A 23,096-nucleotide genomic window follows, 5' to 3' on the forward strand; every position below is an offset into this window, starting at 1 on the left:
AGTCCCCTTTAAGATAAAAATAAACTATAACTATTATTAACTTATTTAAAAAAAAAAACTATAATATTATATTATTTGCGTGGTTAGTTACGGTTCCCTGGCCTAGGTACGGCTAAAATATAGTGTTACTAGATACTCTCTATTTAGCCCGTTTTTATTTTGATTTTTTTTTTAAACAAGTTAATAAAAAGTTAATCTTATTATTAAAAAAATTACCTATTAAATCCCACAGAAAAAGTGGTTCCGTTATAAAAGTGGTGCGTTAGCGCACTTAAAGGGATAGGACGCTTTACATGGCAAGAAACTGGTGCGCTATCAGCCAAGTACAGCGGGCGAGGCTTATTAATGTGAATAAGCAAGGATACAAAAGACATTCCCTCCAGGAATATTACCAATATTTTGACCTTTTTGGGCTTGGTGTCGAGGTGCTGGGGATGAACCGACGATACTACAGTTTGTCATGTGACTCATGTCACGGGGCACCACAATCCATTGCCGGCCTGCATAAACGGCTGGACTCGTGCATGGAAATGGTCCACATCAACTTAAGAAAGCATATGTTAATATTAGAGGCAGTTTAAGCTATAAAAGATGCTTTTAAACTAATATTATTAGCATAAGTAAATGATAGCAGGTAACGTTTCCCAGCGAAATTAACAAGCACATATACGACAAAATTCAAGGAACTATTCAGAGCATTAGAAGTAGTGTAGTTTTGTAGTTTTGTAGTTTTTATAGTTTCGAATATAAAAAATTATATTAAATCTAATAAAATACTTATAGAATTATAAATTTTACGAATAACTAGCATAAATTCTATATTATAAGCTAATATTTAAAAAAGTGGGTCCTTATATAGTATTATAAGCTTAAAACTTAAAAAACTACATTTTATAGTTTTTATAGTATAGTATAGTATAGTATGTTTTTAGAAAATTACATAATCTACTTTTTAAGCTTATAATTAAATAAAAGGACCCATTTTTTTATATAAGCTAATTGGTTATAATATTAGTTAATTTATGTATTTATTATTATAATTCAAGTATTTTATTAGATTTATTATTAATTATTTAAGCTTTTTTGAAAATTGAAAATGTAGTTTTCTTGTCAATGCTCTGGAACTATTTTACCACAAAGTTCAACCACCATTTGCCTCTCTAGCTAACAAAGGTGGCACACGACCTGGGGTCTTTTGTCGAACCTTGTCAAACACACCATCAAGAGCACCCAAATTGCCCCGCCACACACACAACCTTACCCACCACTCCAGATGCTTCAGAGTGGAGGGCCAGACGAGAATAATACCAAACGCGACAAAACGACTATCACTTCGACTGGTTTCGGTGATTCGTTACTCCGTACCCGTATGGTAGGGCGACTGCCGTTTGGGTGATTGGTTGCTAGGAAAACGACGTCATACCAGGCCAGCGAGAATATCACCTGCATATACACAAGCATCTCGCGTCACAACACCTCAATCATGACTCTTGACCCTAGCCTCGATTACATGGCTGAGCCACGGAAAGGCGCGAAAAAAGGGCCGTCCTCTGTATCATTCACAAGTTCAATCCCGCGTGGCTCTTTCTTACATCAAGTCGGACTGGGTGATGTATTCGGCTCCTTATCCAAGGCAAGAGCTGAGATTGACCATTACCTACCTATGGATATGTAGGTGGATTTCCCCACAGCCACGGGGCCTTTTTCCTCTTGGCCTCTTCTTAGATACTTGCTCGAGCAAGTAGTGACACCTCGCTAAATTTCAGGGAGCAACAGCCACAGGACCTTTCTCTTCTTAGCCTCTTTTTAAATACTTGCTCAAGCAAGTATTAACACCTCGCTAATTTCAGGGAGCAACAGCCACGGGAACTTTCTCCTCTTAACCTCTTCTTAGATAGATGCTCAAGCAAGTAACAACACCTCGCTAAATTTCAAGGAGCAACAGCCACGGGACCTTTCTCCTCTTAACCTCTTCTTAGGTACTTGCTCGAGCAAGTAGTAACACGCCGCCAAATTCCGGGGAAAGTAAGACTTACGACAGTACAACACGCAACTGTATCAATAGGGAGGTTTTATTTTTTTTTTCATTTCCTTTTTTCTAAAACTTTTCTTCCTGTTTGCCTTCATTCGGGTCTTGACATACTGCTGCTATCGAGCCTCATCTCACACAGAGAACACCAACGCAAGATGGTCCTGGCCAAATACGACATGGAGAAATCTCAACAGAGACTTCGGGAAGAGGGCTTCCACCCCTCAGTGACGTCTAAAACACCAGAGGAGGTTGAAAAAGCATGGCTTGCTAGAGTTGAGCCCCTCTTGAAAAGGCCGACCCGCAAGGAATTCATCCGGAAAATGGGAGACTTCTACAAGAGCCCTTTTGCCGCTCCTCGATGCTTGACTACGGTAAGACGCTACAGCCCGAATTCTTGTATCGTGCTAACATTGTATTAGGCGATGCTGTTATTGCGCTACGAGTCTAAATATGTTGGTGCAGAAAAGAAACCCGCCCATACGGGTGATAACATGCTAGCTACTATGTTGAACACCGCCGATGTTGGTGGGGAAATCGCAAACATTATATTTCAGCAGGGATGGAAGTCGGTGCTCAATACCGCCATCACTTCGTCGACCACGTGGCAGGCCGTTGCAAATAGTGCCGTAAGTAGTTCACGCTCGCAGAGTACGAATCTCATTAACCGTTACAACAGAAAATCTGGGACTTCAATGCAGCCTGTTTGAGAACCGATGGCAGCTCCGGGGTAATGCTTGTTGTCGCCCCAGAGTGTACAATCGGAGAATTAAACATTACCGATGCCTCTGGTCCCTTTGGCTTTGACTCATCCAACAGTCTCTCCAGCTGGCGTGGAGAGGCTCTGGCGGCCGAGGATGAGATTTACAGCATAATGCATTTGATACACCGCCGCATTACAGACCGCAACAAGGCAATCGGGCAGAATCAAGAAGGGCAGAAGATTGTACCGGTGGATTTTATGGCCGATGAAATCGTGTCCGCCGTTGGACATATCCGAGAACCTAGAGGTACATGGGGCAGCAGCCAGTTCGTCTCGAACCTCCAAAGCCAGTTATTCCAACCACCAGCGATGTTTTCTGCAGACCGGTTGAAAAAAATGCGTAAGGATTATCCTACCCACCGTCAACTTTGTTATTCCGACTTCTTACGTTCATACAGTGAACTCCATGTCCAAACAAAAAGCTGCACTGCAAGTCTTGTACTTCGAAAAGATCCCTCTCTTGGACCGACGCATGATTGCTGTCATTCTGCGAGAATGCTCAAATGTACGCATGGTCGGTATCTACGACTGCCCACTCATTCACTTCGGTGATGTTTTGTGCCTCGTAGACCTAATCTACGAGATAAATCGTAAACGGCGAGAAGCTGGACTACCTGAGATTACGGCCCTCGATTTTTATCCTCGATACAACCATGGCACACCCTTCCAGTCTCCCAATTCGGCCACTTATGGCTTGACCTGGGGTCCGCATAGACTGGACATCGTACAGCGAGGCTTCTTCAACATTACCCTCAAGGCTTTCATGAAAGCAAAGAGGATGAATCTTGGCCTTCTTTTTGATAAGGACAAGGCGTTTTGTGAGTATCTTCGCCGAATTCCGGGCCCTCCCCTCGCTGTTCCCACATTCCTGGACGCTCTTCACCGGTATATGGAGGCCAAGGACGAAGGATCAAAGACAACGGTGATTTACGATCTTCTGAAGCCTGTGCGACTTGGCTTGTGCCGTCGCATGGAATCTGACTGGCGGAACGGTTACATGCGCAAAATGACAGAGCACCTAGTGTTCTGCTCCTCGTGCGGCTATGAAACGTTGCAGGAGTTCTATTCGGGTTTTGCTAGACAATCGCTGCCTCACCAGAGAGTCTGCGCCGGCTGCACCTTGCAGAGATGGCTTGACGAGGAGGACGACCACCTCAAGGACTACAAGAAACAGGCTCTGGATACGCTGTATCCCAATTGGAATGGGAAGGACTTCAACCACGACGCGCCAATGCCACGAATTGCAAAGAGCATTATAAAGCTACAATCAACTATATCGGTACGACCCTACGACAATTTTACGACGGTTGACAGCGAAGGCTTCATATACACACGCCAGGTGATGTTGGACCTGTTACGAGACAACAAAATACACTGGGACTCGCTGGTAAACTTACCGACCCTAGCGGATCTCCTGAATGATAGCCAGGCTTGGACACGCTTGTACGGGAATTGCATCAATCTCGATGTTTATCGCAGGGCCGTTCGATGCGTTGCGGAACAAGATGAACAAGGGAAAAGGAATGATTCATTTTTGAGGTCAAGGTTTGACGGCGGTATGCCAGACACCGCTCAGGAGTTGCAGCCACCGAGTCGTGTGGTGGCAGACATACCGTGCCATGACATTGCTTCTGCGATAACGCTTCATGCGCGCCTGACAAAGAAGGGCTGGGGAGCCATGGAGAAGCCAGCGGGAAAACGATGCAATCGTGCCGAGTATGACGATGGCTTTTGGTAAAGCAGCTTTATCGAGCTTAGGATGGTTGAGCAGTATCGAAGATGCGGAGTATAATACCTAGATAGGTAAATAAACAGAAAGTCCATGTTTCTTGACAACTGTATTAGGAAAATGCACCATGGACAAAGTATACCAAATCCGACTGCAGACGTGTGCCTTCTTACATCCCGGCCTTGGTTCATACACTTCTATGGGTGCCAATCTGGACTGTGTACGGAGTACTCCGTACGGGGCACTTGGCAGCCTTGGCAGGCATCTAGCAATTTCCAGTTCGTGCCAACTCTGGCCTTGGGAGTTCGCCTCCACAGATTGGCCTCCGTGACTGTCCTTTCATCTTAGCCAAAGTGTCAATACGCCGGCTTCTTTGTTACGAATTGACCGGGTCGCATCGTTCTGCATTTCTCATTGCAGTCGAGCCACTCATACGAGTGGTTGGCTCCCGATGTATCGCCAGGTGGTTCAAACCCGCCACTCTTTCGTGTCGCACGCACGGAGTACTACTACGGAGTATATCCAAGATAATCCACCCTCATTAGTGGAGCTTCACTTTTGGCCTAGTGGTGGTGTTCTGGTAATTCCTGTGTATTTCGTGACATCTTTCACCCCCACTTTTTCACCTGTCGGCAGGACCAGCCGAATATAGATTGCCCTTTTCCATCCATGCGAGACTGGAAGACACCAAATAGATGCCAGATCACAATTTTGTTCTGCACGTCGCCGCATTAATCAGACGATGTGACGAGGCACTCGAATCGACTCGTCCAACGATAAAGAGCATTCTGCCGCCGAGATGGCCCAACATATCCTCGACATGTGCCTTCTACCAACCACAGACATTGGAACCCCTCACGAGCCAGCACACCTGCATCTGTGTCGGCGGCATATCCCGACACCCCATTGGCTGACGCACGCATCACAGGGCCCATCATCAACGGCATGCAGTTGCGGGCGCTTAGAGACCCCTGGGCTTGCGCCACTTCATTGGCCACGGTAGATGTGATACTGGGTGCATGGCTCCTCGCACGGGAGCTCACCATCAAATCACCAACATCTCTCGCCGGGTCCCTGGCTGGTCGCTAGAGTGTCTCTTGAGGGTGGTCAGGGAGAAGGCCCGAGGCCTTTAAACGGGTTGACGCCCGGTCTGATTGCTGGGTCGTTGGCGTAGAGAGGCTCTGAGCTGTTCAATGCCTTCTTGACAACGGCAAACAAGACAAAAGGAAGAGACGAAACAAATCGAAACAAAACGTTGACCACCTCGTCCTGCGGATGCGGCCGGCTCGCAGTTGCTCAGTTCCACTGGACTTTTTCGCACCAACACCGATATAACCCGCTCAGGAAGCGTACCCGAGACCCCTCTAGTTTGAATTCTCACGCCGAAAAAAACTTCAAAAGATCAAACTCTCGGACACGAAAGAGGTCGACATACTGTATGATCCAGAATGAAGCCAACCGTGCTCACGTTGCCAAAGTCGCACTCATATCAATTTTTACGCCGAGCATGGCCCAGAGTGGCTAGAAAAGCTACATCATGGCTCATGCCTATTGAGCTCATTGGCCTGGTGCCGATACTCGTCATTTTCGGCATTGCGCAGCCAGACATGTACAGAACAGACATGTGGCATATTGGATTCGAGAATAAGCTCAACTCCAACCCCAATATGATTCTGTATGCATATGCCAACTACAGGTCTCTGCCCAAGGTTCCGCTCATTTGGTCACAAACGTACGTAACGTGTCGGGATTCCCTCGTGGCCAGTAGATGTGCCAAGGTTAGAAAAAAAACTAACATGTCAAATCTTCCCATCAGCCTTACGGATTTCAATGTCGCGATTTCTGTCATTTCACTCTTCTTCCTCCTTTCGAAGCTCATTTCGCACATAATGAAGCTATGGTACCCCATTGTGGCGGTTTTTATCAACTCAGCTCTTGTTGCACTTTACACTGTCAGCACATACGGTCAGATTGGACCAGATTACGCTGATGCGCGATATCCTTCGCCGGCAGCGTGGTACTTTCGGCAGGGATGCGGGCTTGCCCAGAGGTATGGCAAGTACAGAGCTTGCCAGGTTGCCCAGGGGTCGTTGTTCATCACTCTCTACATGCTGTAAGTGTGTCTGCCGCGGCCACAGTTGCGAGCTCTTCAATAACACACTGAAACCTAACCATATTTTGCAGCGTTGTCTATGTCCTAAACTTGGGCTTTGCCTTGTATGCCATGTGGCCTAATCCCATCAACGACGTGGACGAGGACGACGAAGATCGAGAGTCGACTAGTTCTGATCCCAAGGAACGCAGTACCTGGGAGATGCAGAGCATGAAATCACCCGTGTCTGTGCGCGAGTCGCCGTTTACTCCAAGGACACAGGCGTTCCATACTCTTGACAGGCAGCTTCCCCTGCGACAGCCGAAGCAAGCCCAGCGGTTTGCTTAAAGACTTGCGAGAGAGGAAGTCTCGGGAAGATACAGGCCGAGCGAGGCATGAAAACGTAGCTAATTGATAAGGTTGTGTTTGGGACAATGGGCGCAAAGGACATGATATTCGCACGACTTGGATATGTTTTTCTACCGTGGCTATTTTTTCGAGTCGTAGACACTTTTCGTCTCTAGGCGACAACAACACGCACTCTTTTTATTTCTACTGGATGCAGGGGCATTTCTTTTGTTCGTAGATCACTGTCGAGGCCCGTAGGACACGGAGCTGTTGGATGATGAGAAATCAGGGATTGCATTCGTTGTTACTCCTGCTTCAAGCTGGGCCAAGTCATGTGGAAGTGATGGGATCAAAACTTGGCCCACCTCCGATGCTGCCCCAGATCAATCAAGCCACCACCAAAAAGCACGTAACAGCTTCCCCTAGCGCCACCAACGGCATCGTGACCGCGCCTCCGCGGCACCGACCCCACCGGCGTCCGTGGACCGCGAGCCATTGCCGCTCCGACTTCGCGTGAACCGGTCCGAACCCTCTGGCAGGGGGGAATGGCAGTGGACATGGCGCTGTGCCGTGGGACGAAAAACTTACTGTGGAGTGCTGGCTGGACGTTGCCTGGTCATATGTGGCACCAGGTCCGTTGACCCCGAAACCAAGACAATTGTCCCCCAGCTTTCCCCGCATATTCACAGTGCGTCGACCCCGACCCGACAGAGCCGGTAAAGACATAGCTTCCCCCACCGGTTTCCGACCGCCATTGGCTTTTCTTTCTTCTACACTTACACTTCTACTTGCACTTACACTTCCGCTTGCTCAAAGTCCTGAGCGCTTCAAGGGTCTGCAGCCAACAGGGCACAGACTCAGTCACCAGAAGCTACACGGGACCTTGTGGAGTTTCTTCTCTGCTGCTGCTGTTGGAAGCTGGTGAGCTCCTGACAGACAGACGGAGCTCTTTTGTGGCCGGTCCTCCCCAATGGCGTTGTTCCAGAGACTTGCAGCTCCGACGTCCAAGTTGCGCTTTTCCCCGAGTGTCTCATTGATTCTTGCTAGACGGGCGTCCACCATGCCTCCTCAGGTATGATGCATCGTCGGCGGCTATGACGTAAACAAAGACCTTTTATACTAACCATGCCGTGCAGTTGAGAGATCCGTCGTTGCTGAAGCAAAATGTTGCTTATATCAATGGTGAATGGAGGGCTGCCAAGTCTGGCAAGACATTCAAGGTCAATGGTATGCATTTCCTCATGCACTCTCTGCGCTGTTGTCGGAGTAGCCGAGTTTCTGATGACGCTCCTGTGTGCAGATCCGTCTACTGGCACCTTGATTGGTACCTGCGCCGAGTGCGACGCCGAGGACACCAAGCTAGCCATCAAGGCTGCTGCTGATGCTTTCCCTGCCTTTCGCAGCCTGACGGGCCGTGAGCGTGCCAAGATGCTTCGCAAGTGGTACGACTTGATGGTGGAGAATGCTGATGATATCGCCAAGCTCATCACCTGGGAGAACGGAAAGCCCGTTGCCGAGGCCAAAGGCGAGGCGGCTTATGCTGCCAACTTTTTCGAGTGGTTCAGCGAGGAAGCTCCCCGGACCTACGGCGATACTATTCCTGCCACTGTGCCTGGCAACAGAGTATGGACGATAAAGGAACCTGTTGGCGTGTGTGGGCTGATTACTCCGTAAGAATCCCCGCGAGCTGGTTTTTGCTGCACTTTAATGACGAGTGGAATAGATGGAACTTTCCTGCTGCCATGATCACTCGAAAGGTCGCCCCTGCACTGGCTGCCGGCTGCACCGTCGTTTGCAAAGCTCCCGGCGAGACTCCATACACTGCACTGGCTGTCGCTGAACTTGGTCACCGAGCAGGTATTCCCAAGGGCGTCGTCAACGTCGTTACCACTCTCTCCAACACCCCAGAGGTCGGCGAGGTCCTCACCACTGACCCCACCGTCAAGAAAGTGTCATTCACCGGTTCTACCGGTGTGGGCAGGCTCCTCATGAAGCAGTCGTCTGGTACCCTCAAGAAGCTGTCTCTGGAGCTCGGCGGTAACGCTCCCTTCATCGTTTTCGACGACGCTGACCTCGGCACCGCTGTCGCCGGCGCCATTGCCTCCAAGTTCCGCGGCACCGGTCAAACCTGTGTTTGCGCCAACCGAATATACGTCCAGGAGGGCGTCTACGACGAATTCGTTAAGAAGTTTACGGAAAAGGTAAATGCGTTCAAGGTCGGCAATGGTTTCGAAGCCGGCACTACCCACGGACCTCTCATCCACGACCGCGCCGTCAGCAAGGTCGAGGCTCACATCAAGGACGCCCAATCCAAAGGTGGCAAGATTGTCGCTGGCGGTCAGAAGATGCCCGATCTGGGAGCCAACTTCTTCCAGCCAACAGTTATCCGTGACATGACACCCGACATGGTCATGGCTACAGAGGAGACTTTCGGCCCCGTTGCTGGACTGTTCCCATTCAAGACGGAAGCCGAGGTTGTCGAGATGGCGAACAAGGTCGAAGTTGGGCTTGCTGGATATTTCTTTTCACGGGACCTTCACCGCGTCTACCGGATAGCCGAGGCGCTGGAAGTCGGCATGGTTGGCGTCAACACGGGCATCATCTCGGACCCCGCATCTCCATTTGGCGGTGTCAAGGAGAGTGGTTTCGGTCGTGAGGGTTCCAAGTATGGCATTGCCGAGTACCAGGTGACCAAGATGATTACCTTTGGAGGAATGGGATCGCCGTTACAGAGCTAGGCGGAGTGCATATGAATGTAGAATGCCTCGATGGCAAAAGGATCACCAAGTACGAGAAAATATGAAGTATGAAATACATGGCGAATGCATAACATTTTATGATGACTCAACACACTATGAGCGGTGAAAAGGTTAGCCAACCGAAATATAAACGCCAGATGTATGAATTACCATGATTCAGTGAAGGCCTTGTATAAAATGTGTATAACGGGGACCAAAAATGTGAGAGACGGTGATCGAGCAAGCGAGAGCTGAGATGACACAAGAACTCGGGATGCAATGAACAAGCGCATTGCAAAGATATGGCTAGTGAAAGAGGAGATGGAGAATCGCAAGCTATGTCTAGGTACCTATACCTACCTAGGTAGGTATAGGTACCTGCCTACCATTAAGTACATGTACTGCCATGCCCATGACTGACAATGTGTGCCGTAAAACGTCCACTGATGATTATTTTTAAATAAATTGCCTCGATTGCATTTATAGATATAGCTTACGTGGTTCTCTTAATTGACCGCCAACACAATTCTCCTTTCTGGTCAATCGCTCAGATAAAAGCCCAGGTAATAGCTCGAGCATGAAACTTTGTTTTTGCTAGATGGAAAAATCTTGCTCTAGTATACAACAATGTAATATATAATCTCGGAATCACATTGCGAAATCAGTTTGCGCAGAACAGCACAAATACATGGCCCTGCCTGCTGCCTCGTGACATGGCATTCTCATCCCCGTAGAGCATGCTTCATTTCGGCTTGCCGTCGTTCCACGGTTCTTGATTAGATCATTTTCTGGGTTCCCGTTATTATTACTTTTTGGCTTGAAACGTTTGTCTCGCTGTTAAGGAAGGAGCTATCCAGCGGATACAAAGCGCTCCTGCCAAAGCTCCTGCCGAGGTTCCTCCTTGGAAGGCGGTCCCAGCTGCCGAGAGCAGGTGCGGCCTTGGGTCATCATTAAGACCAGGCATGACTATCAATCGTCTAGAGAGAGGGATTCTTGGGGACATGTGGCTCAGACAACTAAGGGGGCATCGGCTTCTGGAGCATCCATATCAGATCCAGAGCAGGTATCAGCCAAGGCTGTTCAAATTCGACGAGGCAAAAAAAAAAAAGACGAGATGAGAAATTCCACTAGCAGATTTGCGGCCAGCTGTCAAGCCTGGAACGACGTGCCATTAAACATTGTCGGCCCAAGGGAAGAACCTGCTGATGAGTAAAGGGTCCTCGATTGGCAAGGAGCTACCAACGAAGATTTAGACGAACTTACTTTCCTCGCCCAGTAACAGAGAGGGTATTATGAACTACGCACAGTCTTTGGTCGGGGTTTTGCATAACCCGATGCTGGGGCGACATTAGCAGAGAGCTGCCGAGGATTGACTACCCGGGTATCGAAGAATTATGTAGAGCAATACGAGTGTCTCCATGTTTGGTCTAGCTAAATTGGCATCAGCCTACTTTGTCTGGTTCAAGTATCAAGGTCAATTACCCGACCTTAACATCTTGTACGATCGTATGCTACAAGGCACAAGTGTTTGCTTTAGCCAGGGAGCTGGTATACTTGACGTTCTGTAAGACATCACATCATGGCATTTATGTGCTCCAGCCGTGTTGGTATACTCGAGAATCTAGTTCGGGGCTTAGAGGTCGTTTAGGCTCATGATGCTATTGGAGATGTTAATAGATACTAGTTCTTGCGTCCCCAAATTGGTCAATGAAGTCATATTTGTAAGCGGCCCTAGCCAGCAGGCTGGACCTGACCCCTTCACACAGAGCTTCCTAGCACCCATTGTTATTACAAATAACAAACGTCTAGTATCACTTGTTCCTTCTATTTTAGTCGTCACAGACTCACAGTACACTTGGAAGGTAGATCTGACCTAGTGGCTCTGGTGGATTGAGAACCTGCCTCTTCATACACCTCTGTTTCTGGATATAAAGCAGGGGCCAATATACTAAATAAAGTGAATTATCTACCTATATATTCGATGATCATAATCTTTAAGCCAATTATCAGTCTATAGAGACACTAATAGACCTAGAATGTTGTCTCAAAGAGCCGGGAGGCTCCTGGCCGCCTGTAGCCCTACATATAGGTAAATAAGTTTGCCGCTTTCATACCCCTGTCCGCATAGCGTAGTGGTTTATCGCGCCTGTCTTACACTATCCTCAGGACATGTAGGACACAGGAGGTCCCAGGTTCGATCCCTGGTGCGGACAAGGCATTAGATTTTTGCTTTACAGCCTTAATTTCTGACCCTTTTTTTTTTCTTGCTTGTTTAGACTGTTTTGGAGTGTTGACAAGTCAAGCCGGCGTGTGCCTGACCATAGGGAAGGAGCAAGCCACCCAAATAGCGGCACCCTATACTAATTATACTAATCTGTTTAGTTAAACTTTTGTATTATCTTGGCAAGGTTTTACTTGAAATTTGGCCTCCAAAATACCTTTTGTAAAAGTGAATAGAGAGCATTGTATTCGATTTTATACCTTTAATATATGTAGATGTATGTTAAGATTCGGGCTGGAAGAAAGGAGGTTGCGCTTGTTGGCGGGTTGGCGGATTGGCGGCTAAACAAGTCTGCCTCTCGACTGCACCCAGCAACGACAACGACCGGTTGTTCGCATTCGGCAGGATCGAGGTGCAACGCCCCTTCCCGGAATAATGTAGCAAGCACCGGCCATCCAACGTCATTCAATAGCTTTGCGCCCGGGAACATGAACCGGAAGCCGCCAGAGCTCCGCCGGTAGCTCCGCTTATCTTATCGCCAAACACAACCTCACCTCCATCGCACATCAAACACCACAAGCAATCACAACCTCGCGTCAACTCATCATGGCGCTGCCCGGCTCAACTCAGCTGCTCCTGCGGCGAGCAATCCGCGTCACGGTCTCAATTGAAGCGTAAGCCTCCCTCCTCCCCAGCCGACAACGTCTCTAATACACGACGCCGCCAGAAAACCCATCCTGACCAGACGCCCATTCCGCACCTCGGTGCCGGTCCTCAAAAAGCGCAAAATCGCAGCAGCAAGCAACTCGCCCCCACGCACACAAGCTCCGCCCCCACCCTCTTCGTCGTCGTCGTCGTCGTCGTCGTCGTCGTCGTCGTCGTCCCCCAACCCCGAAGACCCGCTCGACTTCTCCTCGCTCGTGGCCTCGCTCGCGCCCCAGGACACGTACTACAAGTCGGCGCTCCAGACGATCCTCCACGGCGGACGGTTCAACCCGTCGGCGCTGGGCGGGCTCCCCATCGCAGTCAAGTCCGCGTCGGGCGAGGCGTCGACGTTCCCGCTGGGCGAGCTGGCGCAGGTGGTGCCGCGGACCAACCGCACCATCTCGCTCCTCGTCAACGACAGGGAGTACATCAAGCCCATCATGAGCGCGGTCCAGTCCAGCCGCGAGTTCAACCAGCAGCCGCAGCGGTCCGACGACAACGACCTCGAGCTGCTGCTCAAGGTGGAGCTGGAGAGGAAGGAGGAGCTGGTGCGGCGCATCAGGGAGACGACGCACGCGTGGAGGGACAAGGTGCGCCAGGCGAGGACCAGGCACGACAAGGTGCTCAAGGGGTGGCAGAAGGACGGGACCGTGCTCAGGGACGTGGTGAGGAGGGCCGAGAGGGAGCTGCAGAAGCTGCAGGACGCCAAGATGAAGGAGATTGACGGCGAGGAGAGCGCCGCCATCAAGGGGCTGGATCGGAACTAGGAGCCGAACGGGCGGGGACGTGTACGATTGGTACTGTACTGTGTACATGTAGATGTAGATGATTGTGGAAAACCTTGCCCTTTTTGGTGATGTAAAGCCGTGCTAGCCACGCGGGACAGCTTGTGAAATGCTTCCAGCCCCATGATTTATATAATACACACTGATGTACAGTCACGATGCGAATCCCCCTACGCCGTGGCCGCGGCCTTCTCCTCCCCCTTCTTGCCAGCACCCCTGCCCACCAGCGAATTCAACTTCTTCTCAAAGCTCTCCACGTCCTTGCCCGTGTACGTCTCCGCCCTCAAATGCCAATTCCTCGCGACGCCAACCGGCCCTTCCTTGAACACCATCTTCTCATGCTCGCCGCGCACAGCCTTGTCCAAGACGACGCTCCGCACACTCTCCTCCGCATCACGGATAATCACGCCCTCGCCCTCGCCCTCTCCCTTGGCCTCGGCTCTCTTTTCCTGGAGGTAGCGCTCCGCAGCCTCCCTCGCCTTGGCGTCGGCAAAGAACCGCACTCCCTCGCTCTCCAAGTCCTCCGCATAGCTACGGGCCTGCAAGTCCTGCGGCACGCCCACGGGGTCCGCCGTGCCCAGCGCGCTCAGGTTACCCAGCACGGTGGCCCGTCTGCCGGCGGCGCTCGTAGGCGTGGCCGGCGCAAAGGGCGCCAGCGACTCCAGCGTCAGGGACGGCGTGTAGGCCGTCGCCACGCCGAACCGCATGTCCCTGTCGAACTGCTCCTCATACGGGTCCATGGCCTCGAACGGGTCCTCGCGCTTGCCAAACTTCTTCTGCTTGTCCTTGTCGTCGTCCTGGCCTCTGGCCGCGCCTCTGGCCGCTCCTCTGGCCGCTCCTCTGGCCGCTCCTCTCCCACGGCCGCCGCGCCGCCCGCCGCGGAGAGCAGATCCCCTCCCGCCAGAGGGCCGAGAGAACCTGTTGCCGGCGGGCGACTGCGCGCGATGGGGCTGCCCCTGCGACGGCACGGCACCGACCTGCCCTGCTCCCCTCCCGCGGAAGCCGCCGCGTCCTCGCGACAGCCCCTTGGGCAGGCTCTTGACGTCAATGACCTTGGGGGTAGATGCAGATCCGGCTGGCAGTTGGGCAGCCTGCCGCTGGCCAAGGGTGCTGCCGCCGCCTCTGAAGCCACCCCTTGAGCCTCCGCGGCCCCTTTTCGCGAGGGAACTGATTTCGCTGGCGGCGTCTCTCGTTCGTTGGCGGACCGACGGCTGTGATGGGGGGGTCGGCGTGGAGGCCTCGTCTGCCGCGAGCGATTGGGACGTGGAAAAGTCGCGAAAGTAGTTTTTCAGTGCGTAGCCTGTCCGCTCGACCTCGGGCCTTGCTCGGGCGCACACCGAGCGGAAGGCTATGGGGTTCATGGTGGCTTGGGTGGGTGTGCGTTTTGAGGGAGATTATCTTGAAGATGATTGCGTCGAGAGGGAGCTTGATGCTCAGGGACAATTTTCTGCGCGGTTACCCGATTAGGTAAGCGGTCAAATGTGTCTCATTCCAACCCCAACCTCTGGATGCAATGGGGTAGCTGTACATGAAGCGCATCTTTGTTTCCAACAACACAGCCAGGCAGGCAAAATTATGCAAATTCATGTCCATGTATATTATGAGGCTGCTGCTGGATCATCCAGTTACAAATATCATGTGAGACCTAAGCAACGTCTAACTCCAAACTCCTCACTGCGAGCAGCGCTTCTTGCAAAGGCCAACCACTGCGGATTCCACCTCTTTCAATGTAAATGCGACCAGTGCCTGTCCCATCGTCAGGCAAATACCAAATGGATAAAAATCGTACAACCAAGGGCCGGGTTGCGAGGCCTCCTATTCTTTCAATGTCCCCAAAAAAATATAAAAATGGTCTAATCTTCATGGTCAAAAGTCTGGACCCCATCTCAATTCATTCGGTTCTCGTATCAATCGCACACTTCAAAAGCCGGGTCCCCGGCTTGTGTTCGCTCGGGATCGTCATCAAAAATAAACACGGAGGCTGACAAAATCAAGGCGGAAAAATCCCGGATCGTTCCAGATCCGAGGCCCGAAGCCTCATAATCAAACGCCAGGATAGAAGCAACGGGATGCCGCCCACTGTATGGATATTACTCCCACATATAAGGATTCTTCGCTTCTCTTGTCGGATAAATTTTACGGCTGCTTCCCATGCGGTTGTCGGGCCATTGGTAACTGTGTGTCAATCTCAGAGCACAGCAGAATACTGGACACCCAACTAATGCGCCAATGACTGCGAAGCAGTCCATGCCCTTCATTGAAATATGTAAAGCACGGTGGCACACACTTGTTGTACGTCCATGGTGAGGGGACGACTACACACTTTGAGGCTGTACGCTGGCAGGCTGTTGCAAAATTAGCCGAATACTTTCCTTATAGAAAAACAAAAGGAGAGAGGGGGATAAACAAAAACTTACAGGACTGTTGAGCATCTGCTGTCGCTTGTTACGTCCCTTTTTGATGTGACTCTTGAGAGCGCTTGAATCCAGCGGTTTCAGGAGCTCAAAACTACAAAGTAGCTCAGAAGATACAGACATGACAGCTCCCCAATTATCAAATTCACCACAGTACTGCAGAATCTGGTTAGTACATAGCCAATAATACACATGCACAATCAAAAAGTGCCAACTCACATTTGGCGCGCTAAACACGGTAACCAAGACCCTGTCATTGAAAAATTCATAGCCGTCTTCAACAACCATGTGTGCTCGGCATATGAGGTCAAAATCGTGTACGGCCAAAAAGTCGGTAATGACGCGTTTGCCGAAACAATAACTCACGCCTCTTTCATTTGCTTCCCAATCCTGTTCCATGTCTGCGGGGTCAGACCACAGCAAATCGTTGAGCAAACCGTAGTCGGGAACATCGGTCGGCCGAGCAATATTTCGAATGTCGTCCATGTGACTAAGAGCGGGTGAAAGCCCACCATGCACGCAGAAAATTTTGCCTGCTACAATGGCCGCAATGGGTAGCGTGTTGAAGCAGTCGATAAAGGTCTTCCAAATCTTGACGTTGCACCGTCGTTTGCACTCATCATAGAACCCATACACTCGTGTCACGTTGGCGCACTCGTGATTCCCGCGGAGCAAAAAGAAATTTTCGGGGAACTTGAGCTTGTAGCAGAGCAGCAGCAAGATGGTCTCCAGCGACATCTTGCCGCGGTCGACGTAGTCTCCCAGGAAAAGGTAGTTTGCCATGGGCGGAAAGCCACACATTTCAAACATGCGGATGAGATCCGTATATTGGCCGTGGACATCTCCAACAATCTTGACTGGCGCATCGAGTTCCAGTAATGCTGGCTGAGAGAGAAAAACTTCGCGAGCTCGCTGGCAAATGGCAACAATTTCTGCATTCTTCAGACACGCGCTCTTGGTCACCTTGCCGGCATAGCCTGCGTCTAGAAGGCGCTTGATGTAGTCATCAAGGTCCATATCCTTAATCTCCGACATGGCCATGTTGCCGTTAGATTCAACCTTGGTCGTGGAGTCCATGGAAGGTGAGTTCTGAATATTGTTAACCGGGTTGTCTCGCTTCACTAGAATCGGCTGTCCTGGTGATAGCATGTGCGCAGTGGCACTGGCATTGCTTGCAGTGGGAGGCTGGTCGGAGACATGGTCGACTTCGCCCGAGGCCTGAGCGGCAGCGACGTCGTGAGCAGCGCCCTTTGCGCTCGACAATACGGGAGACGGGGGCGGCTGATCTTCGAAGATGGCCGGGTCGGTCGACGACAAATCTGTAGAGTTGTGCTTCAAGTTGGGCAAGTCACCGCGGCTGTTTCTAGAAGCGCTGGAACGACCGCTGCGGCCGGACCGAACTGACGCAGCATCAATCGTTTTGTCGCCATTGGACTCGCCGTTGGGAAGCAAAGCCGAATTCCTGGGGCTGTCAGTGTTGCTTATGGACTTGCTGCTGCTGCTGCCCGGGATCTTGGATCGGAGAGAGCGGAAGGATCGAGACGATTCCTTGGTATCGGACCTGCTCATGGAGGGGTAAGACTGTAGAGGGCCATCAGAGCCGGAGCCCTTGCCCGTGGAGGGACCGCTGCCTTCTTTGGAGGCCTGGTTACCCATCGCGCGGGGGGTGGTTTGGCGATTGAGTCGTTGAGGACACTGAGGCAGCGATGGCGACGGCGGCGATTGCTCGAGATGTCGAGATGGACTTCAGCTGGGATGAGCCGGTCGCAGCTACGGTTGCGGTGACGAGTGTCTCAAATGTCGCGTGGCAGCGTGGGGTCAGGCTGGTGCGCTTCGTCTCAGTTGCCGACCGTTTTGGGTCTGGAACCGATGCGGCTTCTGAATGTTTGAAAAGTATGCAGGCGCACGGTATACGGCTCGTGCACGGGCAGGGTTGATGCGAGATAGGTTTGGAAGAATTGATGCTAAGAAAGCGATGGCGTATGAATGTACCTATAATCAATTTTTTTTTTCTTGCCCCCCAACTTCTCTGGGGTTGGGTGACTGATCCTAGGGGGGGTGGAACAGTCGTCCAAGAACAGAGAAGGCGGCAGATGGAGGAATGGTGAATGCCTCCGTCTTGTACCAATTTCAGGGCGAACGCCTCGGCGCTATGATCAATGGCCAGACGAGTCACCGAGCGGCAGAAAGAAATAGGCGAAAAACCTGGGCGCGGCGTTCGGGCTTGATGACGTCGGTGTTTTTTTTTTTTTTTTTTTTTTCGAGGATTGAGGCGTTCCCTGCCAGATCGAACGAACGGGCCTACAGATGCAGTGGATACCGCTGGTGGTCGGGAACACAGCTTCTAGGCCTGGTCGTGATATTATTAGCAGCTGGAACCAAATGGGCAGTGTTGGACGCGACGGGGAGGAGAAGATGCTGATGCTGATGCTGTATGCTGATGCTGATGCTGATGCACAACTGGAGCCGGAGCCGGCTGCGCCTTTGCCCTTGCGTATGGAATGCCCAGACGGCGTCGGCGATACGGCCTTAAAATCGAAAGCGCCAGGCCAGAGAGCAGGGAACTCCAGAGGCAACGGCGAGGGCGGAGGCAGCGGACACGGACACGGATATCGGATATCGGATGCAGAGTGGTGCTTGCCGACTGCGGCAGTTCCAGTGCTTTGCATGAACCAGCAGAGAGACGACGATGGCAAGGAGAGACAAGGTAAATCAAGATGCAGAACAGATGTGTGAGAATGGAGGCGTGCGCTGGGCGAGACAAGGCCGAGAGCGACTGGCACCACCGGCGCATGCCAGAGCCAGTGCAACAAACTATGTAGGCTGCAGGCGCAGATGCAGGGCACAGGTGATTGATTAATTACCTGCTCCAGTGTCCAAGGCGTCCGAGTTTTCAAGTCGCAACAAAGTCGCCAGAGAAGAGGATGCAACGAGCACCGGGGGGAAGGGATGACGAGATGGGGAAAAAGGTCCTTACCCGAAAATGCAGAAACGCACGAAAGTGTCTGGTTGTGACGGGCAGCGATGGAGGGCGATGGCTGACCTTTCTGTCCTTCCTTTTTTCCCCTACTTGACACAATCAAGATTGAAGAGAGGCCTTTCTCCTGGGCGAGCGAGGGAATGTCGCCGTGGGCCCCGAGTCTGGTGTGTGTCTCGACGACGTCGAATGGAGTCGCCAAGACCAGATGGATGCGAGGAGTTCAATGGTGGGAGCGCTGCTTCGAGATACTATCGATGGACTTTGAGTGGCCGGGCAAGTCCGTGGGCGGCGCCTCGGGCCAAGTTTTCCACTGGAGCCTTTTTCAGAATTATCTAGTTATCTTGGCGCCTCGTTACCCCAGCCCGATCAGAATTGCGCTAGGCTTGGGTCGTTGCGTATTGGCGCGCAATGAGCAGCAGCAGGTTTCAGAGTGGCTTGCGGCTGCGGTTGCGGATGTCAGTCTGCTGTTGAATGGTCAAGGTGAGCCGAGGTGAGCCAAGGTGAGCCGAGGTGACAAGGGCGGTGGTTGGTGGTTGCGGTTGCGCGCTGGTGTGCTTCTGGCCGGAGCCGGAATGGAGCTACTCAAGCGCGAAAGACAGTCCCTTGTATTTTAGGACAGCTTACAGCCGATGGAGGAACGGAAGAGTCAATGACGAGCACAACGCGTAGCCGTGTGGTGTGTGGGTGCGCCGACACGCCGGCGATATATATCTGCCAATCTCAACGTTCGATCGAGGCTTTGCAGAAAAAGGTGTTGGCTGTTGCGATCTGGCGATAGACAGCAAAAAGGGTAGGGATATGTCTCTGTAGGAAATCTCTTAGTCGGGATTGGCCCGGTCTGCGTCAAGCTTGTTGGCTCCAACCACGCCGGTCTGCGGATCGAGATGCTCAGCTGATCGAGGACGGCCCAGAAAGAGTCAGCTAGTGGCGCGGATAGGATGAGATGCTACGGAGTACATTACACAAGAAGGCTAGCGGAGATGAATAGTGGTTTTCTTTTTCTTTTTGGACGAGATCCCGACAGGATATTAAATATTATAGGGAGGAGGGGAGAAGAAATCGCCAGAGAGTAGACTAATATAAATGTAGATTCTGGACCGACATCTCAAGCTGAACTCGTGGACCCTCCAACGGGGACCAAATTGGACCCAGGTTGGACCCGAACGGGAAGCCGGGTATGTATGGCGGCGGCCTGACATATGGGACATTGAAGGATCGTCTCGCGAAGCGCTGTCATAAAGTTACATGTAAAGGTGCCATGCTTGAACATGTGAAGCCATCATTGACCTCTGCAGACCCAGGCTGATTTGAGTACATGTACCGAGTACGGAGTATGTACCCCATAACCAACTGGCACCTGTGGTGTTGGCTGCAGGCCAGTCTGCCGAGTAGTGGTTGACTGGTCCATGTCCGGCTCTTGAAATTAAGGTTCCAGCACTCAATGCTCCTTCCCGGTGCCAAATCAACCAAAGCACCCAGCCTGCTTTCGGTAGATCCGATTCTATCCTACGTCCAACATCCTGCATCCACAACATTTGAAGGAACCATCACCAACATCCTTCTACCCCTTGCCAGATCTGCTCCGTGCGCAGCAGTCTGTCGGCAACCCTCGAATGCTAAACATAACACCACATGCAGCCCAGCTTCTCCCCAGCTTCAGCACCGTTTCAATATTCCATGTTCCCTGCATCATGACCTGCGCCTCCGCCCGCACAGCATCTCACCGCAGCTCTCGTCGCCTCCACCCGCCACACCGAACACACAATGCGTACCGAGTATTACAATGTGCACCTTGTCTGCCTGCAGTCTCGCCGTCCCTGTCACCGATTCTTCCCGTTGGTCCTATGGTCCTGTCATCCTGTCATCCTAACCTCATCCAGTCGGCAGGAAAAAGGCCAACCGGACAAGCATTAATTCAAACTAGTCGCATTTAAACGTATGCTTGTGCTCGAGGTTGAGGCCATCATCAACGCCACACACAGACGCTCGCAGCCTTGAGCACACAATAACCACATACCTTTTCCAGCTCTCGTTGAAACAAAGCGACTGGTCTATTTCTGCCCAGCCTCTTTCTTACCCGTCTCCTTCCGTCGTTGGTCCGACCGGAGTCAACCGAAATATAAAAATCCAGTCTCTTCGGCGGGTTACTCAGGTATTAAGATTAGATACCTGTTGGGCGCCAATATGAACACCAAAGGTCGGTGGGGTCGTTGGGTTGACGCTTCTCTTCATCATCTGGCCCCCCCCCTTTTTTTTTTCATTCGGAGTCATTCATATTATGATAGTAGCAACCCTGTAGATTGGTGTGCCATGCACTTGTATAGACTTGAAAACCAGGGTTTGGATCCCGGGGCAACCTCACCATCACCGCTACTAAGCCCATCATCACATCTGACTGGCTTAGGAGATTCGATACCGACCTTGCCCTTGGGGCTGGGCGGGAAAGAAACGGAGAGAGAACAACATTGCCATCTCTTCCTAAGCTCTTTTCCCACGTCGTGTTTCGCACGTCCGGGCATGAGCTATCACGGCCCCCACACCGGCCCCGATGAGGGTTGTATCTGACGGTGGCTTGTGTCCAACTTCCGTTGTTGGCTGGATTGCTTGGCCGGCTCTGCCCCCAGCTGTCCACTCACAAGCCTGCGGATGCAGACACTTCATCTGCAAGTCCTTGTGTTGCCTGCACCGAAAAAGACCACCGTATCATCGTGCACAATGCTATCGAGCCAGTCTATCCGGCTAAGCAACGCTAAATGCAATCATTGAAAGACGCCTTCCTTTTCGTGCGACAAAAAGCGAAGAACGGAATACCATGTCAGCCGAAAAACCATCCCGAACTCATGGTCTGAATCTTCCTTTTCTGACAGCTTTCTGAGACATGTTATGATAGTGCCCGACAGTACCAAAGGATGCCGTGTTTGCCGTCGCCTCCTATAGCCTAAGCTAGGAAGCTTTTTGTTTCTAAATGTCTTACATGTAAGAATGCCTCAGTATGGCCGGCTCCTGCCCTTGTAATTGCTACAGGGCACTGATATCGCTATGTCCTACACAAACAATAATACGTCACACCCAATGTAACGATAGATTCTGACATCGTCATCCTGACATGTCCGGAAGCTGAGAAGCCAGGGAATTATCCAAAGCGCCTAATGTCCAAAGTTGGGATAGTTGGGCTCACTGCACTCTGTCGAGAACCGTATGGGGAGGCGTTAACGGCTATGCGGACAAGCTTGAATTGGTCGAGTCAAACGAAGGACACGGTGCACTCCGTAATCCGAGCAAAATGACGGTGAAGAACTGGGCCGCGTGGAATAGGAGATGATGCTCTGCAAAGACCCAAGATTTTCGCGTCCCGTGCCGCACGACCTTATTCTCATAAACGTGTTTGAGAAACCCCCAGAATACGGCAATCGAATCTGCGACAACATATTCAATATGTACTCGCATCCCCCCGCAGGCTCAATGGACGGACTGCGACACCGTTTTTTTCCCCTTGGTGCCAAGCTTTTCCGGTCTAAGACACAAGATCCCTGAAGAAATTGGAAGCCTTCATCATGTACTAAGGACGAGTCGACACATAATCACACACGGGAGGGTTGTTGGTTTAAGGATGGTTGAAAGAAAAATGTCCGGGTTATCAAAAGACGTGCTCACCAAAGGAGGGACGCCCAATGCTTTTTTTCGTAACCGATTTCACCGCCAACTAGACCAGGCCTTGCATTCGTTGAAACTTCTTGTGCAACTGTCAGTCCACGACACCGGATATTTTGGCGACAAGAGCATGCTTGGTGAGGCAACGTAGGGTCGCACAGTTCAAGCAAGGGTCTCTCTCGATGGGTTTCTAGACGCGGTCGGTCTGATTCTCCCCAGAAGTGGTCCCAGTGGAAGCAACCAAAGCACTTCTACGATGCCAAGGACTCTCCTCAGTGGCGCAGCAATCGAAGAATTTCGTGAGCTGTTCAGAAAAACACTGACGAATCCTAGATATACGGAGGCAAATCCACCGCGCATCCAGCTTCATCAGGTTGATGGTGAAGGGCCAGACGCTTTCGAGTTACTTAGCCCAAATGGCCTTTCGTGATGATGCTTTGAAAATCTGTACTTCGTACATCGAAGGGCACTGACGTGGCTCTCGCTCGTAGCCAAGATTCTGGATTGTGGCCGAGTACTTCGTACCGGATACCAGATCGTGTTTCGGTGAACGCGTACTCCGTAGAGCACTCCGCAATTTGCTTCGCAAGTCTTTACGCATCATGGTCTGACAAAGCTGGCTTGGAGCTTAAGTATGGACT

The 23,096-nt window shown here is 51.3% G+C and overlaps 8 protein-coding genes and 1 non-coding gene across 10 annotated transcripts; 7 read left to right on the top strand and 2 right to left on the bottom strand.

Moving 5' to 3' along the window:
- The first annotated feature begins 1,266 nt into the window (after window positions 1-1,266).
- Window positions 1,267-4,654, top strand: J3458_019919 (uncharacterized protein). The gene is made up of 5 exons (XM_007814356.2): window positions 1,267-1,671; window positions 1,777-2,403; window positions 2,452-2,658; window positions 2,709-3,132; window positions 3,191-4,654. The coding sequence occupies exons 2-5, from the start codon at window positions 2,188-2,190 to the stop codon at window positions 4,528-4,530; spliced, it is 2,187 nt and encodes a 728-aa protein (XP_007812547.2). The 5' UTR covers window positions 1,267-1,671; window positions 1,777-2,187; the 3' UTR covers window positions 4,531-4,654.
- Window positions 4,655-5,969: 1,315 nt separating this feature from the next.
- Window positions 5,970-6,961, top strand: J3458_019920 (uncharacterized protein; the record flags this gene model as incomplete). Its single annotated transcript, XM_066121763.1, has 3 exons — window positions 5,970-6,253; window positions 6,338-6,634; window positions 6,706-6,961. 3 exons carry the CDS (start codon window positions 5,970-5,972, stop codon window positions 6,959-6,961), a joined length of 837 nt encoding a protein of 278 aa, XP_065973380.1.
- Window positions 6,962-8,102: 1,141 nt separating this feature from the next.
- UGA2_2 (succinate semialdehyde dehydrogenase NADP+ linked) lies at window positions 8,103-9,989 on the top strand. Of its 2 annotated transcripts, XM_066121764.1 has the most exons (2): window positions 8,103-8,631; window positions 8,685-9,989. In XM_066121764.1, exons 1-2 carry the CDS (start codon window positions 8,126-8,128, stop codon window positions 9,697-9,699), a joined length of 1,521 nt encoding a protein of 506 aa, XP_065973381.1. In that variant the 5' UTR covers window positions 8,103-8,125; the 3' UTR covers window positions 9,700-9,989. The 2 variants fall into 2 exon arrangements, with proteins under 2 accessions (XP_065973381.1, XP_065973382.1); XM_066121765.1 differs by having other exon boundaries at window positions 8,155-9,782.
- Window positions 9,990-11,817: 1,828 nt separating this feature from the next.
- On the top strand, window positions 11,818-11,912 carry J3458_019922. Its single transcript has one exon. It is a non-coding gene; the product is annotated as a tRNA-Val (tRNA).
- A 309-nt stretch (window positions 11,913-12,221) lies between these two features.
- Window positions 12,222-14,803, bottom strand: J3458_019924 (uncharacterized protein). Its single transcript, XM_007814361.2, has one exon. The coding sequence runs from the start codon at window positions 14,769-14,771 to the stop codon at window positions 13,581-13,583; it is 1,191 nt and encodes a 396-aa protein (XP_007812552.2). The 5' UTR covers window positions 14,772-14,803; the 3' UTR covers window positions 12,222-13,580.
- On the top strand, window positions 12,527-13,392 carry RRF1_2 (ribosome-recycling factor; the record flags this gene model as incomplete). Its single annotated transcript, XM_007814360.2, has 2 exons — window positions 12,527-12,594; window positions 12,648-13,392. The coding sequence occupies 2 exons, from the start codon at window positions 12,527-12,529 to the stop codon at window positions 13,390-13,392; spliced, it is 813 nt and encodes a 270-aa protein (XP_007812551.2).
- Window positions 14,804-14,894: 91 nt separating the features above from the next.
- Window positions 14,895-19,445, bottom strand: pzh1_2 (serine/threonine protein phosphatase Pzh1). The gene is made up of 3 exons (XM_066121766.1): window positions 18,868-19,445; window positions 16,044-18,174; window positions 14,895-15,980 (listed from the first exon to the last, which is right to left on the bottom strand). The coding sequence occupies exons 2-3, from the start codon at window positions 17,478-17,480 to the stop codon at window positions 15,726-15,728; spliced, it is 1,692 nt and encodes a 563-aa protein (XP_065973383.1). The 5' UTR covers window positions 17,481-18,174; window positions 18,868-19,445; the 3' UTR covers window positions 14,895-15,725.
- Window positions 18,207-18,560, top strand: J3458_019926 (uncharacterized protein; the record flags this gene model as incomplete). Its single annotated transcript, XM_066121767.1, has 1 exon — window positions 18,207-18,560. One exon carries the CDS (start codon window positions 18,207-18,209, stop codon window positions 18,558-18,560), a length of 354 nt encoding a protein of 117 aa, XP_065973384.1.
- Window positions 19,446-20,245: 800 nt separating the features above from the next.
- Window positions 20,246-20,935, top strand: J3458_019927 (uncharacterized protein; the record flags this gene model as incomplete). The annotated part of the gene is made up of 1 exon (XM_066121768.1): window positions 20,246-20,935. The coding sequence occupies one exon, from the start codon at window positions 20,246-20,248 to the stop codon at window positions 20,672-20,674; it is 429 nt and encodes a 142-aa protein (XP_065973385.1). The 3' UTR covers window positions 20,675-20,935.
- Window positions 20,936-23,096: the final 2,161 nt, after the last annotated feature.

Source organism: Metarhizium acridum (assembly GCF_019434415.1).
Source record: "Metarhizium acridum strain ARSEF 324 chromosome Unknown scaffold_568, whole genome shotgun sequence".
Taxonomy (NCBI): Eukaryota; Fungi; Ascomycota; class Sordariomycetes; order Hypocreales; family Clavicipitaceae; genus Metarhizium; species Metarhizium acridum.

Bases quoted from the DNA above. Each gene is read 5' to 3' on its own strand.
- pzh1_2 (XM_066121766.1), bottom strand. From the start codon at position 17,480: ATGGGTAACCAGGCCTCCAAAGAAGGCAGCGGTCCCTCCACGGGCAAG. The intron at 15,981-16,043 runs GTGAGTTGGCAC...CAGATTCTGCAG, and splicing joins CCGTGTTTAGCGCGCCAAAT to TACTGTGGTGAATTTGATAA.
- J3458_019919 (XM_007814356.2), top strand. From the start codon at position 2,188: ATGGTCCTGGCCAAATACGACATGGAGAAATCTCAACAGAGACTTCGG. The intron at 2,404-2,451 runs GTAAGACGCTAC...ACATTGTATTAG, and splicing joins CTCCTCGATGCTTGACTACG to GCGATGCTGTTATTGCGCTA. The intron at 3,133-3,190 runs GTAAGGATTATC...ACGTTCATACAG, and splicing joins AGACCGGTTGAAAAAAATGC to TGAACTCCATGTCCAAACAA.
- UGA2_2 (XM_066121764.1), top strand. From the start codon at position 8,126: ATGTTGCTTATATCAATGGTGAATGGAGGGCTGCCAAGTCTGGCAAGA. The intron at 8,632-8,684 runs GTAAGAATCCCC...CGAGTGGAATAG, and splicing joins GTGTGTGGGCTGATTACTCC to ATGGAACTTTCCTGCTGCCA.
- J3458_019924 (XM_007814361.2), bottom strand. From the start codon at position 14,771: ATGAACCCCATAGCCTTCCGCTCGGTGTGCGCCCGAGCAAGGCCCGAG.